Source organism: Pyrus communis, chromosome 9 (assembly GCF_963583255.1).
Source record: "Pyrus communis chromosome 9, drPyrComm1.1, whole genome shotgun sequence".
NCBI lineage: Eukaryota > Viridiplantae > Streptophyta > Magnoliopsida > Rosales > Rosaceae > Pyrus > Pyrus communis.
Genome location: NC_084811.1, coordinates 20,043,144 through 20,059,085, shown reverse-complemented (window position 1 = coordinate 20,059,085; position 15,942 = coordinate 20,043,144). Strand labels below are relative to the sequence as shown.

At 38.8% G+C, this 15,942-nt stretch overlaps 2 protein-coding genes across 2 annotated transcripts; one reads left to right on the top strand and one right to left on the bottom strand.

The window, feature by feature from the left end:
- Positions 1-228: 228 nt before the first annotated feature.
- On the top strand, positions 229-7,626 carry LOC137744669 (putative calcium-transporting ATPase 11, plasma membrane-type). The gene is made up of 7 exons (XM_068484436.1): positions 229-654; positions 3,441-3,495; positions 3,597-5,554; positions 5,641-5,799; positions 5,939-6,110; positions 6,207-6,505; positions 6,767-7,626. The coding sequence occupies exons 1-7, from the start codon at positions 484-486 to the stop codon at positions 7,070-7,072; spliced, it is 3,120 nt and encodes a 1,039-aa protein (XP_068340537.1). The 5' UTR covers positions 229-483; the 3' UTR covers positions 7,073-7,626.
- Positions 7,627-7,734: 108 nt separating this feature from the next.
- Positions 7,735-11,585, bottom strand: LOC137744670 (UDP-URONIC ACID TRANSPORTER 1). Its single transcript, XM_068484437.1, has 4 exons — positions 11,017-11,585; positions 10,233-10,336; positions 8,826-9,054; positions 7,735-8,151 (listed from the first exon to the last, which is right to left on the bottom strand). The coding sequence occupies exons 1-4, from the start codon at positions 11,458-11,460 to the stop codon at positions 8,005-8,007; spliced, it is 924 nt and encodes a 307-aa protein (XP_068340538.1). The 5' UTR covers positions 11,461-11,585; the 3' UTR covers positions 7,735-8,004.
- Positions 11,586-15,942: the final 4,357 nt, after the last annotated feature.

Genomic DNA, 15,942 nt, shown 5'->3' with positions numbered 1-15,942 from the left:
AACTCATAGATCATTCTAGCCAAAGAACCTAATTTTTATTTACTTAATTTTGTTATTATTTTATTTGCAGGGATATATTTGGAATTTAGTATGAGAAAAATTTGCTGGTTTGTATTTGAATTTTTGAAGAGAAACGCGTGTTGGTTGAATTTACTTCAAAATTGGTTGCCAATAAAGACTCCCTATGCAATCTAGTATCGTCCGGCGTCCGCCTAGAAAATCAACCATGTGATTGTGAAAAAGTTTAACATCTTTTCAGGCCAAAAATGTGAAAAGCAAAATATTTTCCCATTGAATGGTATGCCCACAACAGCAATACATTACAAGTGTCCTCTACTAATTGGAGGCAGCAGCACATATCTTTTGCGCGTACATGTACGGAATCTTCGTCGTCCGTCCTATCCACGCTTTTGCTCTTCGCTCTCTTTCTCTCTGTGGATGTGTTGCTGGTGTGAGAAAAAGAAGAGAGCTTAACGTGTGGAAATGGAGAAGTTCTTGAAGGACTTCGAGGTGGAGAACAAGAATCCATCGGAGGAGGCTATAAGGAGATGGAGAAACGCCGTCGCGCTCGTCAAAAACCCTCGCAGAAGGTTTCGATTCGTCGCCGATCTCGCCAAGCGCTCCGAGGCCGAAAAGAAGAAGCTTCAAATCCAGGTCTCTCTCTCTCTCTCTCTCTCTCTCTCTCTCTCTTAAATCAAAACTGCACCGTTTTAATATCTAGAACTGGTAACCTGGTGTTTTGAGGCGTTTGCTTTCTTGATTGTTTGGCTGCCGAGAAAACATGCTAGGAAAATGAAAGAAACTGAAACGATTTTCAGCATTATGGTTTTGCCTGATTTATTCTTGATTCCTGTTTGCTTTTCTTCCCTTTGAAGCCAATTGGAGGATCAGTACTGCTAATTAAGACTGATAAAACTTCACTAATCGCTAGTCTTGCTTTCTTAATTCAATCGTCATCGTTGTACTGAATGGTGGGTGAGATTTAAAATAGTTTTTTTTTTTTTTTTATCTGAGTATATCGATATTTTTATAATAAGAAAACGAGAAGTTCGGTTAAGCCACACAATGGACAGCTTAATTTGATATCGAATTCACCATCCACGAAATTCGAATCTAATATCTTTCGTTTTATGTGAAGAAGAATACCCGTACTGAGTGGCAGATTTAAACTAGTATCTGAATTTAGGGCAAAAAAAAAGGCGAGTTTAAATTTCTTTTTTTTTTTTTTTGCCCCCAAATCTTCGTCGTCCGGTTTGTATTTTCGGTACACTTAAAAAATTTTCGCCTATGTTCTTGAAACAAAAGTATTCTCCTAAATTTTGGATATACAAAAAAAATTACCACATGCTTGATCAATTTTGTATTTTTGGGAGCTAGTGATTTCTTCATCAATCACATGATTGATCAATTTTGTAACAATTGAGAGTATCGGCGAACAATGCGCTGCGGGTTCGTGGCCCCACGCTCTTGTCTGAGTGTGTAGGCGGTGATTTCTAATTTAAAAAGATATCAGCCTGCATTCAGAGTTTCAAACTTTAGGAAAGAGAATTGTTATTTATATTTTAAAAATCTTATTTTTCACTTTAATTTTTTTTATAATTAGTAAAAAAAATTACACTTTAAAAGTGTAAAATGAGATGTTTAAAATGTTAATAACAATTCTCTTAGAAAAAAACTACAATCTTTGAAGAAACATTTTGTATTGTCCAAAGTCAAAGTCCTTGAAGAACGTTGAGAGAGGCGAAGTTTGCTGCGGATGCCGTGTTTTGCTAGGCCGGCCACTTTGGTCCCATTTGCTGTTGACAACTGCTTTTCATTTGGTCTATTTGGTCGGTCTTTGTTTTATTGACTTTTCTCTTTGACTATGTTCTTTAATTTAGCGACCGCCTTGGATTTATTATTAGCGCTTCAAGATCGACAAACTTTCAGGTTTTTTGATAGGAAATACAGGCTAATTTCTAGTTGCTTGTTTAACAGGGAATTTGCAAACTTGCTGGTCAGAAACGTTAAAAAACTAAAAGGGTTTTTCTGTTCCTTTTTGGTTTATAACAATTTAGTTGCTTGTTTAACAGGGAATTTGCAAACTTGTGGTCAGAAACGTTAAAAAACTAAAAGGGTTTTTCTGTTCCTTTTTGGTTTAAAACAAAATTGTTATACTATAGAATATAGATGGCTACGTTGGTCCTAAATTCAGCTAGCACTTAGCGGGTACGAATATAATAATGCGACTTTCTGACTCCAACGTCCAATGACGGTAACGCAGGAAATTTCTGGGAAATTTTTGTGGGATCACATGGACTAAATTGAAAACATTGACTTAGGGTAGGGGCAATTAAAAATGTTGGCTTTACCACGAAAGTAGTGGGTGGTGGCTATTAAATAAGATTGACTCCCTTTTTTAAATCCCTTGGAAAGGGTCAGGCCAACAAATGGGGTTATCATGGACTCGTTTTCCTACCTCATTCACCCCACCTGGACGAGAAATTTTTAAATATGACGGGAATCCGAGGGGTAGATCATATGTTTTTATCTAAGTGATGAAAATTTTTATTTTTTAAGTTATTAACTTTTTGACACACAAATCCCATCATTTGCATAATGACACGTGGTCACCTTATATGCCGGTCACACTGAAAAATCTCTCCACCTGGACACCCGAAATATTAGGATAAGTTTTGTTTATGTTTTTATCTCGTAAATGGATGATGGACCATATTTTGAAAATAGATTAACAATACTTGAAACCAACATGAAATTAACATATTAGGGTTGAATATTACTTGACACGAAACCTTTATATGACGTGACCCGCCAACATGGATTATTTTGACATGACATCCATTTAACTAGTAATGTAGAAAAAAAAAATTGATTTTTTTTCATTTCTAATACATATTGTAGGAATCCTTATAGAATGAGAAGTCATTTCTTAGGATTTGTTAGTAGCAACGGAAAACCAATTTACTCTTATTTACTAATGTATTGCTAGGTTTTGTGTAAAATTATATTAGCTTAGTTTTAAGTTCTAGTTCTCAACAGTTGATCTCCATTAGGTGATATCAATTTTTTGTTAAAACTTGTGTCAATGATTGTATTCGCAGACCTGAGAACAAATTTTATTACCCTGTATACAAAAAAATTCTCATAAGTTCCTTGAAGGAGGCCGTGTTTCTCATGTATAGACAGCTGAGTTGCATTGATAGTAGCCATATCTGATTTAACAACTGATAATGTGACTTATTTTATTTAAGGACTAAATGAGAAAAATAACTGCATATAATGTGTGTAGAACTGCAGACACACATGTAGCTATAATCCAGCCGCCGGTTACTATTATTGTCATTTGAAGCTTTTTCACCCTTTGATGGTTCCTGCAACTATAGGTCTGTATGACATGGTTATCATTACTTTTTTTGACTTTGTCTTATTTGATTTACCAGGAAAAGATTCGAGTTGCTCTTTATGTTCAAAAAGCAGCACTGCATTTCATTGATGGTATCGTCTTTAAATTTATAGCTCAACTGAAATTTCATTGTGTGTTTGCTGACCTCATATATTGAATCCTTTTTCTCGCTTTGTTTGGTGATGTTGCGAAGCTGGTGATCGTGGATCTATTGAAAAGCTAGGTCAGGATGAACTCAAGCTGTCAGAAGATGCCAGAATGGCAGGTTTCAGCATTCACCCAGATGAACTTGCATCTATTACACGTGCCCATGATATTAAGGCCTTGGAAAGCCATGGTGGAATTCATGGGGTTTTAAGGAAAGTCAATGTCTCGGTAGATGAAGGTGTCAAGGATAGTAATATACCAATCAGACAAAATGTTTATGGCTTAAACCGTTACAAGGAGAAACCTCCCCGAACTTTTTGGGTGTTTGTATGGGAAGCACTACAGGACTTGACATTAATAATCCTTATGGTCTGTGCTGTGGTTTCAATTGGAGTTGGAATTGCCACTGAAGGCTGGCCCAAAGGCACGTACGATGGTCTGGGAATTTTAATTAGTATAATTCTAGTGGTTATGGTTACCGCCATTAGTGACTACAAGCAGTCTTTGCAATTCCAGGATTTGGACAGGGAGAAGAAAAAGATTTTTGTTCAGGTCACTAGGGATGGAAAAAGACAAAAAGTTTCCATTTACGACTTGGTTGTTGGAGATATTGTGCATTTGTCGATTGGGGACCAAGTTCCAGCTGATGGACTTTTCATATCTGGGTACAGTTTGCTGATTGATGAGTCAAGCTTGTCAGGTGAGAGTGAGCCGGTGAATGTATCTGAAGAGAAGCCTTTTCTTCTTTCCGGAACTAAAGTGCAGGATGGGTCAGGTAAAATGCTAGCGACTACAGTTGGTATGAGGACTGAATGGGGAAAGTTGATGGAAACTCTGAGTGAAGGAGGAGAAGATGAGACCCCACTGCAGGTGAAGCTTAATGGTGTTGCTACAGTTATTGGTAAAATTGGTTTGACTTTTGCAGTGTTGACATTTTTGGTATTGACAGTAAGATTTTTGGTGACAAAAGGACTTAACAACGAGATCACTGACTGGTCTTCAACTGACGCCGTAACCCTTTTGAACTACTTTGCTATTGCGGTAACTATAATTGTTGTTGCAGTTCCCGAAGGATTACCATTAGCAGTGACGCTGAGCCTTGCTTTTGCAATGAAAAAATTGATGAATGATAGGGCACTTGTAAGGCATCTCTCAGCATGTGAGACAATGGGTTCTGCTAGTTGTATTTGCACAGATAAAACTGGAACATTAACTACAAATCATATGGTAGTTACCAAAGTATGGATATGTGAAAAATCTGTAGATGTAAAAGAAAATGACAGTAAAGAAAGGTTGATATCAGAAATATCTGGAGCATCAAGCATCCTTTTGCAGGTTATATTCCAAAATACAAGTTCTGAGGTTATTAAGGATGATGGAAAGACCTCCATTTTGGGAACACCAACAGAGTCAGCACTATTAGAGTTTGGTTTACTTTTAGGTGGCGATTTTGATGCCCTGCGTGGAGAGGTTAAGATTCTTAAGGTCGAACCTTTCAATTCTGTCAGGAAGAAAATGTATGTGCTTGTAGCTTATCCTCATGGTGGAACACGAGCTTTTTGCAAAGGTGCATCAGAAATAGTACTGGGAATATGTAACAAGTACATCGACTCTACTGGGGAATCTGTTCATCTCTCCAAAGAAATGGTAAAGAATATCACGGATGTCATAAATTCTTTTGCCTGTGAAGCATTGAGAACTCTATGCTTAGCGTTTAAGGATATAGATGACTCTTCCATCGTAAATGGCATCCCAGATGATGGCTATACATTGGTAGCAGTTGTCGGTATTAAGGATCCTGTGCGCCCGGGAGTCAGGGAGGCAGTTCAGACTTGTTTAGCTGCTGGAATCACTGTACGTATGGTCACTGGTGACAATATAAATACAGCTAAAGCCATTGCTAAAGAATGTGGCATACTCACGGGGGGTGGTATAGCAATTGAAGGACCTGAGTTTCGTAGCATGTCTCTGGAGCGGATGAAAGCTGTGATACCGAAGATTCAGGTTAGTAAACAATTGCTTGAAAATTTTCACCCTCAATATATATCAAAAGATGCTTCAAATTTTCTAAATGTTCCGTGTGGATACAGGTAATGGCCCGGTCTTTACCGTTGGATAAGCACACATTGGTAAAAACTTTGAGAGATGAATTTGGTGAGGTTGTTGCAGTGACCGGTGATGGGACTAACGACGCTCCCGCTTTGCATGAGTCAGACATTGGACTTGCTATGGGCATAGCAGGAACAGAGGTTTGTATTCTGCCACATTATCCTTTTCCTTCAATCCTGTGATGTTTTGCTTCTAAGTAATTCTTGTTTCCTCTTTCCATTTCCTCATCCATTAACATGAATGTTTTCAATTCTAAATTATTCATGGATATGTGTATAGGTTGCCAAAGAAAATGCTGATGTCATCATATTGGATGACAATTTTAAAACTATAGTAAATGTGGGCAGATGGGGACGTTCAGTGTACATAAACATTCAAAAGTTTGTGCAGTTCCAGTTAACAGTTAACGTTGTCGCTCTAATGATCAATTTTGTTTCTGCATGTGTCTCAGGTATGTTGTCCAGCAGATTTTTCTTATATGAAATGCCGTTATATTTGTTTGGAGCTGAACTGACACGAATAATGGCAAATTCCGCATCTCTTTCAGGATCTGCTCCCCTTACAGCGGTGCAACTGCTTTGGGTGAACATGATTATGGACACTCTTGGTGCTTTGGCACTGGCAACAGAGCCTCCAAATGATGGACTTATGAAAAGGCCCCCAGTTGGGAGGGGTACCAGCTTCATCACCAAGGCTATGTGGAGAAATATCATTGGTCAGAGTATCTATCAACTGGCTGTCCTTGGAGTTCTCAATTTCTCTGGGGAGAAGCTACTAGGACTTACTGGTTCAGATGCAACTGAGGTTCTCAACACTCTGATATTCAACGCATTTGTGTTTTGCCAGGTAAATATTACTGGTTTAACCAGTACCCTAGTTTTATCCGTGCTGCCGTGCATCTTCCACATGGTTAACTTTAGTACTGACCAGCATATAACTTGTAGTTTTGATGTTATTATTCCTAATTAAGCAGATGGTTTTGGGCCTGTGGTTGTTATTTCCCCTTGTGTTTGTTTTCCGAGATCGACAGAATGCTGCTGAAAAGCTTGTAGTAGTAATACTCAAGTCCCACGTATGTATGATCTTGGCTTTCTTTTGTTCTAACAGGTGTTCAATCAGATAAACAGTCGTGACATAGAGAAGATAAACATATTCCGTGGAATGTTCGACAGTTGGGTATTTCTAATCGTCATGGTTTGCACAGCGGCCTTCCAGGTTATCATAGTAGAGTTCTTGGGAGCGTTTGCTAGCACTGTGCCACTAAGCTGGCAACTATGGTTACTTAGCATTTTACTTGGAGCAGTTAGCATGCTTGTTGCAGTTTTGCTCAAATTAATACCTGTTGAAAGGACAACTAAGCACCATGACGGATATGAAGCGCTTCCTTCCGGTCCTCCAGAGGGCATAGTTTGAATAGGAGCGTTTCAGACGCCCTGCTTTCCTTCACAAGGCTAGACGACGTCTGCTGAGTACTGACTGAAACTAGTACGCCGTGAGATAGTCAAAAGGCTGTTTTAAGTTGCAAAGCTTTTTTGTGTTGTTCAAAGTGACGGTCCTGTGAAAGCTCTGCTCGGTATTTTGTTTTTGTTTTCAAAAAGATAGAAAGGTTTGGTTCAGTCAGTAGATTTGCTAGCATTTTTCCTTTTACGAATTCCCCACCCACAAAGTAATTTGACTACGCTTGAAATCGTCGAAATCGTTGTTTAGAAATTTCGGTTATCTGATTGAACCTCGGTATAGTTGGTTAGAAAGAGAAATTTATACTGTTCTTAAACGCTTGTGTGAAGGTTTTACGCGATGTCATAGTGCTTACAGTTGCAGTATCTATCTGCATATCATTTGTATGTCAGTGAAGATTATAAATTGAAATTGTGTTCATATAAGACAATGAATTGTGTTGGAATAGTTTTGTGAATCATTCCTGTTTGACTGCATTCCTCTTCGTTTGTAAATGAGGGATCTAGGCTTTGAATTTCATGTAACTTGAAATCATCAAAACTCGAAAAACTTACCTTTCAAGCGACAAGAGGTAATAACCAACGCAGTTCGAAGAGTTTTACTTGGAATGAACCGGAGAGACCGGAAATACATTAGCCCTATGAATAATTAGGATTGAATCTGGTACAAAAGGAGTTGCTTGTATACATAATAATACACCACCACAATGGATTCTCTTTCTTTCTCTAATACACCATCACAATGAATTCTCTCTCTCTCTCTCTCTCTCTCTCTCTCTCTCTCTCTCTGCTAAAACAATATTAGCTAAGAATCTACGTGCACATAATCTCACTAACAAAATACTTAAGCCTTCAAAAACAAAGAATTTGGTAAATGTCAAGGATCACTTATCTGAGCCTCCGTTTTGCTTCTCCATAGGCAACGACTCCCATAACAGTTATCATGTAACCGCCAATGCCAATAGCAGTCACGGGGTTCTTGAATAAAAGAATTGAGATAACAACAGCCACTGCGCCTTTTGCATTGCCTAATACCTGATTGTAAAATAATTACCATAAAACAAATTATACGAGTCCAAGAACGAGCCAAAAATAAATAAACATGTTGTTCACCTACAAAAAATTGATTCAGCTGCATTCGAAATGTGTTTGTACTGCATTTAAGACTTATGATTATGTGCAAACACAGTTGCCATTCAACTGGCCTTTTACACTTCGAGCTTACAGTCATAACTAGCTTCGACCGGCAGCAGTTTAATCAATGTTTTGATCCTATTCCCAATAGAGTTGACACTTTATGGGTGTACAATCACACAACGAGTTGGATTTTGGGTTTTGATTGCTCGGTTTTGGGGTAGTCAGTGTTTTCCTACACTAAAATACAATTCTAATTTAGTGGATTTTTTGTGAAGATTTCCCTTGAAGGACCTACAATATAGACCGTTCTGAACTGTGGAGTAGCTTCTAGGGTGAATGTTTGCATTTTATTTGAAAACGAGGAATTTGGTCATAATTCATAAATCGAGCAACGTTCTTATGCTGCTAGACTGTCAACCTGGACCATACATTCAAGAGAAACGAAAAACCAACCTGATTAATGGTGTGTGTTGGTTTCTATCTACTAAATTAGAGCAATCAACATATTAATTCGAGAAATAATTAGATCAGGCAATATGAATTAGGAAAATCAAGGTGAAGGAAGTCCAAACCTGAAGCGTTAATGCACTTGTATGTTTGGTCACCAAAAAATTTGACAAATTAGCAGAATATGCCATCACTGAATTAATCAAAAGAAGTAACCACATGAATTTATGCTCCCTTCCAAGTGACAGAGTGGCATCTACGACATTGGGCTCCATTATAAGTGCAGCAGGCAACAACACTAAAACAGCAATCGGAGACATGTACAGCAGCAAATTCATTGAGTTCAACTTCTCCCTGTTCAGTGTTAAGACATAAACAGAACAAGTAGTAAGAAAACACCACAGCAAGAAAATAGTGATTTAATTTGGCTTGAGATAAAGATGGAACGAAACTGAGAAACCTACAAACTGAACATATATCACAACTATTTGGAAAATTATAGTTTTGATTGCAGTGTGTCCGTTGATTGCCAATCAAATAAAGCAAGGGGATCATATCTAAATGCATCTCAAAGAAAAAGTTTACAATTAAGAAAGAGATAACTGCCTTCAATCTTAAAGAGAATGTATCTAACACGTATGTGTAGGCTCTAGTAACTGGTAAGTAACGAAATTAAATAAGCAATTAGGAATACAACACTTAATGGTCAATATTCAAACACTCATTGCTTTCTTTACCTAAGAAGAAAAATTCACGCTTGAGGTGGTCTAGCCCTCAGTCCTAATTGTAAAATAGGTCTAACAGCGTGCGATTAGTTATTTATTTCAGTCTAACCAGAATCTCTTTGGACATATATATTTATGTCTGTCCACAAAGAAATGATTTTACATGATTCCTACAAATCTGAAATATCTGTAACTACGGCACAGGGTGTAGCATTCACACAAGGAAAGAAGACACGTAAGCCCCTGTATCCCGAAAATGGCCCTTTTGAGCTCTCTCTTTCTTCTGATGATTGTATCGTCCACAATGGTGAATTTTCCAAATGAAATATGAGTTTCAGGACTCTTCGGGGTTCAAGGTAACCAAGAAAATGGCTGTGTGTGATGAAATTATAGAAATCTCCATTATCTCATCCCTTGCTTGAATCTTTTGTGAAGAGAAAATAGGTAATAATAAAACAACAGTAGGATTCTAACACATTCTGAGATCAGCCTCCATAAGTTATTAGAGTTTAACCAATCCACGGTATTTACTTCCTTCCCTACAACCAGCACAGGTCTGGGTATAAACTAAGAAATAATTGCATTAATAGTTATACTATTATTTTTAGTTGTGAATGTTATTTATAATAAGTTATCATGCCTTACTTTTTCAAAAAATTTCCTTACCATGAAAAGAGTGAGATTTAATCCCTTCTTAAAGATTCTCAGGTGGTAAAGGTTAATAATCAGAAACCGTCCAAATATATAAGGTTAAATATAAAAGAGTTCAGATGACAGATTATACAGTGAAAAGCTTTAAAGTTTTACCCTTCGGAAGAAAGTAGGATACCCTGAAGAACAGACTTAAAGGCCCTTGCAGCAGTTGCACTAATGCACATAACAAACCCAAAGAAGTGAAAACTTGGCTCGCCCTGCCACCAACCGAGAAATTTCCATCATTCCATTAAAATTGGAATCAAAGCACATTGCTGATATAAAAAGTGAAAACACAGACTACAATATAAGCCAAAACAGTAAACCGAAAAAACAGGCTGTTACATTCTTAAAATTCATTAGATACATATATCATATGCCAACACAAACTTTAAACACCAGCCTCGCATGATAACAACAATATCCATGCATGGTTTTGGATATGAATGACCCCTCATTTCTCGAATTGCTTACTTCTGCCACGATAAAGGTAGCATTGTCCATTATCAATTACAACTACAAGTGACACTGTTTTAAGATAATGGTGCTTCTCTGATATTTGTAATCTGTCTATACCAAAATCTCGAGCCAAATGTATTTCCGGTTTCAAGTTTAAACCAGATAGAATATCTAGAACAATGCATCGCTGGTTACTCCCGGTGGCTGAAATTCAGATCTGGATCAGCAAGTATCATATCTTAACTACATTTTCGACCGAAAATCAATAAATCTCGTACCAAATTCACAGCAAGATGAACCAGGGAAATTAACAGCATTGTACAGAGACCAAATCAAAATAATCCGAAAAACGAGCTTATGCAGAAGCAAATAAAAACCAATGTTAAACAATTAAATAGCGATTAAAATTCATGATCCAATTAACAAAAAAAAGCATTACCCCACTGGCAATCACCACCCCAGCAACAACAGGCACAAGAGCAGCATAGGTAACCCAGGCCTCCCTCTTCAAGGTCGCCAAATACGCAAACAGGGCGGTGAAAAACGGCGTCGTTGCACCGACAGCCTGATTGAAAGAAACAGCAAGGTACCTGAGAGAGATATTCCCACCCACGACCGACCCACAAAAGACAACGCTCAAAGTGGCAATCTTGAGGAACTGGGACCGAGATTTGATGGTCTGGAGAGGCACAATCTTGAGGAAGACGATGGAGAGGTAGCTGAGAACTGCACAGGCGGCCATGTGGCACATTGTGAGGAAGATTGGGAATCGAAAGCCATAGTTGGAGAGTAAGAACTTGTTGAGTAGGAGGACGCCGATGTTTGATGAGTACCAGAGGATTATGAGGGAAGATATGAAAATGGCTTGCTTCTTTGACGACATTGCTCAAATGGGTTGAAGGAGGAGGAGAGATTTTGTTTGGTGGAACAGGTGCTTGGAAGCCTTGGATTGGATTTGTTTGGAGAAGAAGCTCTGCTCTGAGCTTCAATGGAAAGTTATTATTATTTCTGCACTCTTGGTCTTTGGCTTTTTCTTTTCTTTCCTTTTTTTAATTTTTGGCTAATTTTAATTTTACATCTTTCTTGCTTTATTATTTTATTAGCCCCTTACACACGCACATAAGCGTTTGGTATTAGTCTTTTTATATTAGATTATGTTTTGTTTTATTTATTTTTATTTAAATAGCTAATTTATATTTTTATTAAAAATTATTCCAAAAAAAAAACATGAAACATAAACACCCACTAACGTTGAATTTTTTTTTTCTTTCCTAAAGTTTAAAATCCATTCAAAATTAAAAAGTGGTAAATTAATTTAACTCTTTTTGGTTCAATTTGTATTTCTAAAATTTTGTAAGGGCACTTTATGATATTTTAAATGTTTTATTTTATTAGGGTGCTTAATTTATACATAATAAGATTATTGTTAATTTTTTTGGCTCACTTTTATTCTTTTTAAATCGAAAATTTTCAAGTACTCATGAGGTAACAAAATTCCTGTCACGTTAGTAATTAATAAACAGATTGCTGGTCAGACCGACTAAAGCATAAAATAGTAAGAAAGTTATAGTTTAAGACAAAAATGAAATAAAAATAATATGAGTACAGAAAGTCAAAAAATGAGAAACTTAGTAGTAAAATGGAAATTACATTTTTTTTTTTTCAGTTTTTTATTTATTTTACTTGAGTATTCGAATAAGCAACGTTGGCTTGCGTATTGTTGTTGGACGGCGACTCGTAGGTGGAAGGAACATGCAAACGTGGCAAGCAAGCATTAGCCACGGCTGCTCTGACAATTCATGTTCCAAAACAAGTATTGACGCGTGGCAATTGTAACATCTTCCGTCAATAATGTAACGTAATATCTTTAATAGACCAAATTTTAAGCTTAAATTTGCAATGTATGATCAAGTATATTAATTAATACTTGAACAATAATTTAATATAAGTATATTACTCAATATTTATAATATTTGAAAGGCTTTCTAATTTAAATAGTTTTCAACGTTGACATACTTCTTTATTTTGGTTCTTCAGATTTGAAATCAATAGACATGAGTTTGTCCACCATCAACCATTTTGGTATGAAAATTCTCTTAAATAAGAACAAAAAAATATGAAAATACCTTAAATTTGATAAAGAAATATGCCAAAATGATTTGCAAAATTAAGCTATTTTTTGTTATTTTAGTCTTAGACAACTTATGTCACATCCCGGCCCGAGTGGGACCACTTCCCGAGCCCGACTCCACTACCGTAGCACGATATTGTCCGCTTTGGGCTTACCATTCCCTCACGGTTTTGTTTTTGGGAACTCACCAGCAACTTCCCAGTGGGTCACCCATCATGGGATTGCTCTAGCCCCTTTCTCGCTTAACTTCGGAGTTCCTATGGAACCCGAAGCCAGTGAGCTCCCAAAAGGCCTCGTGCTAGGTAGGGATGAGAATATACATTTAAGGATCACTCCCCTGGGCGATGTGGGATGTTACAATCCACCCCCCTTAGGGGCCCGACATCCTCGTCGGCACACCACAGCCAGGTTTAGGCTTTGATACCAAATTTCACATCTCTACCTAGCACGAGGCCTTTTGGGAGCTCACTGGCTTCGGGTTCCGTAGGAACTCTGAAGTTAAGCGAGAAGGGGGCTAGAGCAATCCCATGATGGGTGACCCACTGGGAAGTTGCTCATGAGTTCCCAAAAACAAAACCGTGAGGGAATGGTAAGCCCAAAGCGGACAATATCGTGCTACGGTGGTGGAGCGGGCCCGGGAAGTGATCCGCCCCGGGCCGGGATGTGACAAATTGGTATCTGTCACATCCCGGCCCGAGGCAGAACGACTTCTCAGGCCCACTCCACCACCGTAGCACGATATTGTCCGCTTTGGGCTTACCATTCCCTCACGGTTTTGTTTTTGGGAACTCACGAGCAACCTCCCGATGGGTCACCCATCCTGGGATTGCTCTAGCCCCTTTCTCGCTTAACTTCGAAGTTCCTACGGAACCCGAAGCCAGTGAGCTCCCAAAAGGCCTCGTGCTAGGTAGGGATGAGAATATACACTTAAGGATCACTCCCCTGGGCGATGTGGGATGTCACAATCCACCCCCCTTAGGGGCCTGACGTCCTCGTCGGCACACCACGTGACCAGGGTTAGGCTCTGATACCAAATTGTCACATCCCGGGCCGGGCGGGACCACTTCCCGAGCCCGACTCCACTACCGTAGCACGATATTGTCCGCTTTGGGCTTACCATTCCCTCACGGTTTTGTTTTTGGGAACTCACCAGCAACTTCCCAGTGGGTCACCCATCATGGGATTGCTCTAGCCCCTTTCTCGCTTAACTTCGGAGTTCCTATGGAACCCGAAGCCAGTGAGCTCCCAAAAGGCCTCGTGCTAGGTAGGGATGAGAATATACATTTAAGGATCACTCCCCTGGGCGATGTGGGATGTTACAATCCACCCCCCTTAGGGGCTCGACGTCCTCGTCGGCACACCACAGCCAGGTTTAGGCTCTGATACCAAATTGTCACATCTCGGCCCGGGGCGGAACGACTTCCCGGGCCCGCTCCACCACCGTAGCACGATATTGTCCGCTTTGGGCTTACCATTCCCTCACGGTTTTGTTTTTGGGAACTCACGAGCAACCTCCCGATGGGTCACCCATCCTGGGATTGCTCTAGCCCCTTTCTCGCTTAACTTCGAAGTTCCTACGGAACCCGAAGCCAGTGAGCTCCCAAAAGGCCTCGTGCTAGGTAGGGATGGGAATATACACTTAAGGATCACTCCCCTGGACGATGTGGGATGTCACAATCCACCCCCCTTAGGGGCCCGACGTCCTCGTCGGCACACCACGCGACCAGGGTTAGGCTCTGATACCAAATGTCACATCCCGGCCCGGGAAGTGGTTCCGCCCCGGGCCGGGATGTGACAACTTACCCCAACTTACACCAACTTGCTCTAACTCTTGAGGCAAATATGATTCAATGATAAATAAAAAAATTTAACAGTTCAAATTTAAATCCAACGGCTAAAGTAATTAAAAAATTTATTTTATGTGTTTCATATTCTTTTATAGTGTTGCACGAGTTTTATGATGCCGATTTAATGATTTTTAATATTTATTGGAATCTAAATATTTTTAAGTTAAAATATTCATAAAATTAATTTAGAATAATCTACATAATTTTTCATTTAAAAAAAATTACTTTAAGAAAAAAATTATTCTAAATTCACTTTTATAATCGGGCTAAAAATTTAACCCATAAAATTTTTTTATGAAGGGGAATAATTATTTTTGAGATAAAACGTCTATTTGAAATGTTGGGTCTATTTGAAGGGACGTGTTGTCTCCGCCTTCAACCGGGTCTCCCCCGATTCGATTCAGTGCCGGCTTAGCCACAGATGAAGTACTCGACAAGCATAGCATACTGTCGTGTCGTAGAAGGTGTAAGTGCCATTGGAAGTGTTAAATTTGAGTAATAATTCGAATAGCAAAATGTGGGAATTTTGGCAGAGCAAACTCAAGAATACGGTGGTGATGCCTTGTTTATGTGCGGATGTTAAGAAAATCAAATGCTTATTTAGGTTGGTTGGAGCCTTTTATTTTTCTATCTGTTGATTGAGTGAAGAAATATGTTGTGAAAAACTTGCATTAGATGTTCTGGTTGTGCTAATGTTAACTGAGTTATTTCATCCTTTTGGAAACCTTCACCGCACGGCACCATATAGTATTACTACTTGGATTCCAACTGTTTACCTCTTTTCTCTTGTTGATAACTCTAGATGTGCAGTCGAGGAAATGTAAATACCTACAACTTCTTGATGGATAATGGAGGCGAGACATGGTTAGAGATTTGCAGCAACGGTAGGGACTTCATTATCATATGAGCTTTCTTTTCTCAACTCTTGTAATTACGTACTAGACTTAATAGTTCATCCATCTATTTAGATGCTTTGTCCTCTTGCAGGGGTCATATTTTACCAAAGTGATTGGAACCCAACACTGGATCTACAAGCAATGGATCGATCATAGAGCCATCGGTTGGGTCGCGCAAAAGCTCAAAGTTTTTGTTTGCTAAATCCATTCCAGCCGTAGACTTTCTGGTTTCTTTAGAGCCATTTGTTTGTGGGGTTCTCTGGAGACGCCATGCATGCTTGTATGGTATCTCTCTTGTTCCCTCTTTACGTAGTCATTTAATCAAGTTATTAGTTTAACTGAAATGTGTTCTACTTAGTCATTTAATCAAGTTTGCCCAGATTCTGGAGGGTGGGAGCTATATTGGGTGCCTGGAGAATCCACCAAAATGTTGTACTGGGCCAGCATGCAGTTGATTTGCATTTCGAATTAGCTGCTGATATTGGTTGATA

What these genes read in the sequence shown, in the direction of transcription:
- LOC137744670 (XM_068484437.1), bottom strand. Translation starts at nt 11,460, where the DNA reads ATGTCGTCAAAGAAGCAAGCCATTTTCATATCTTCCCTCATAATCCTC. An exon ending in ATCCTACTTTCTTCCGAAGG is followed by an intron (nt 9,055 to 10,232) that starts GTAAAACTTTAA and finishes AACACTGAACAG; the next exon opens with GGAGAAGTTGAACTCAATGA. An exon ending in CAAGTGCATTAACGCTTCAG is followed by an intron (nt 8,152 to 8,825) that starts GTTTGGACTTCC and finishes TTTTACAATCAG; the next exon opens with GTATTAGGCAATGCAAAAGG.
- LOC137744669 (XM_068484436.1), top strand. Translation starts at nt 484, where the DNA reads ATGGAGAAGTTCTTGAAGGACTTCGAGGTGGAGAACAAGAATCCATCG. An exon ending in CTGTGATACCGAAGATTCAG is followed by an intron (nt 5,555 to 5,640) that starts GTTAGTAAACAA and finishes GTGTGGATACAG; the next exon opens with GTAATGGCCCGGTCTTTACC. An exon ending in TGTTTCTGCATGTGTCTCAG is followed by an intron (nt 6,111 to 6,206) that starts GTATGTTGTCCA and finishes CATCTCTTTCAG; the next exon opens with GATCTGCTCCCCTTACAGCG.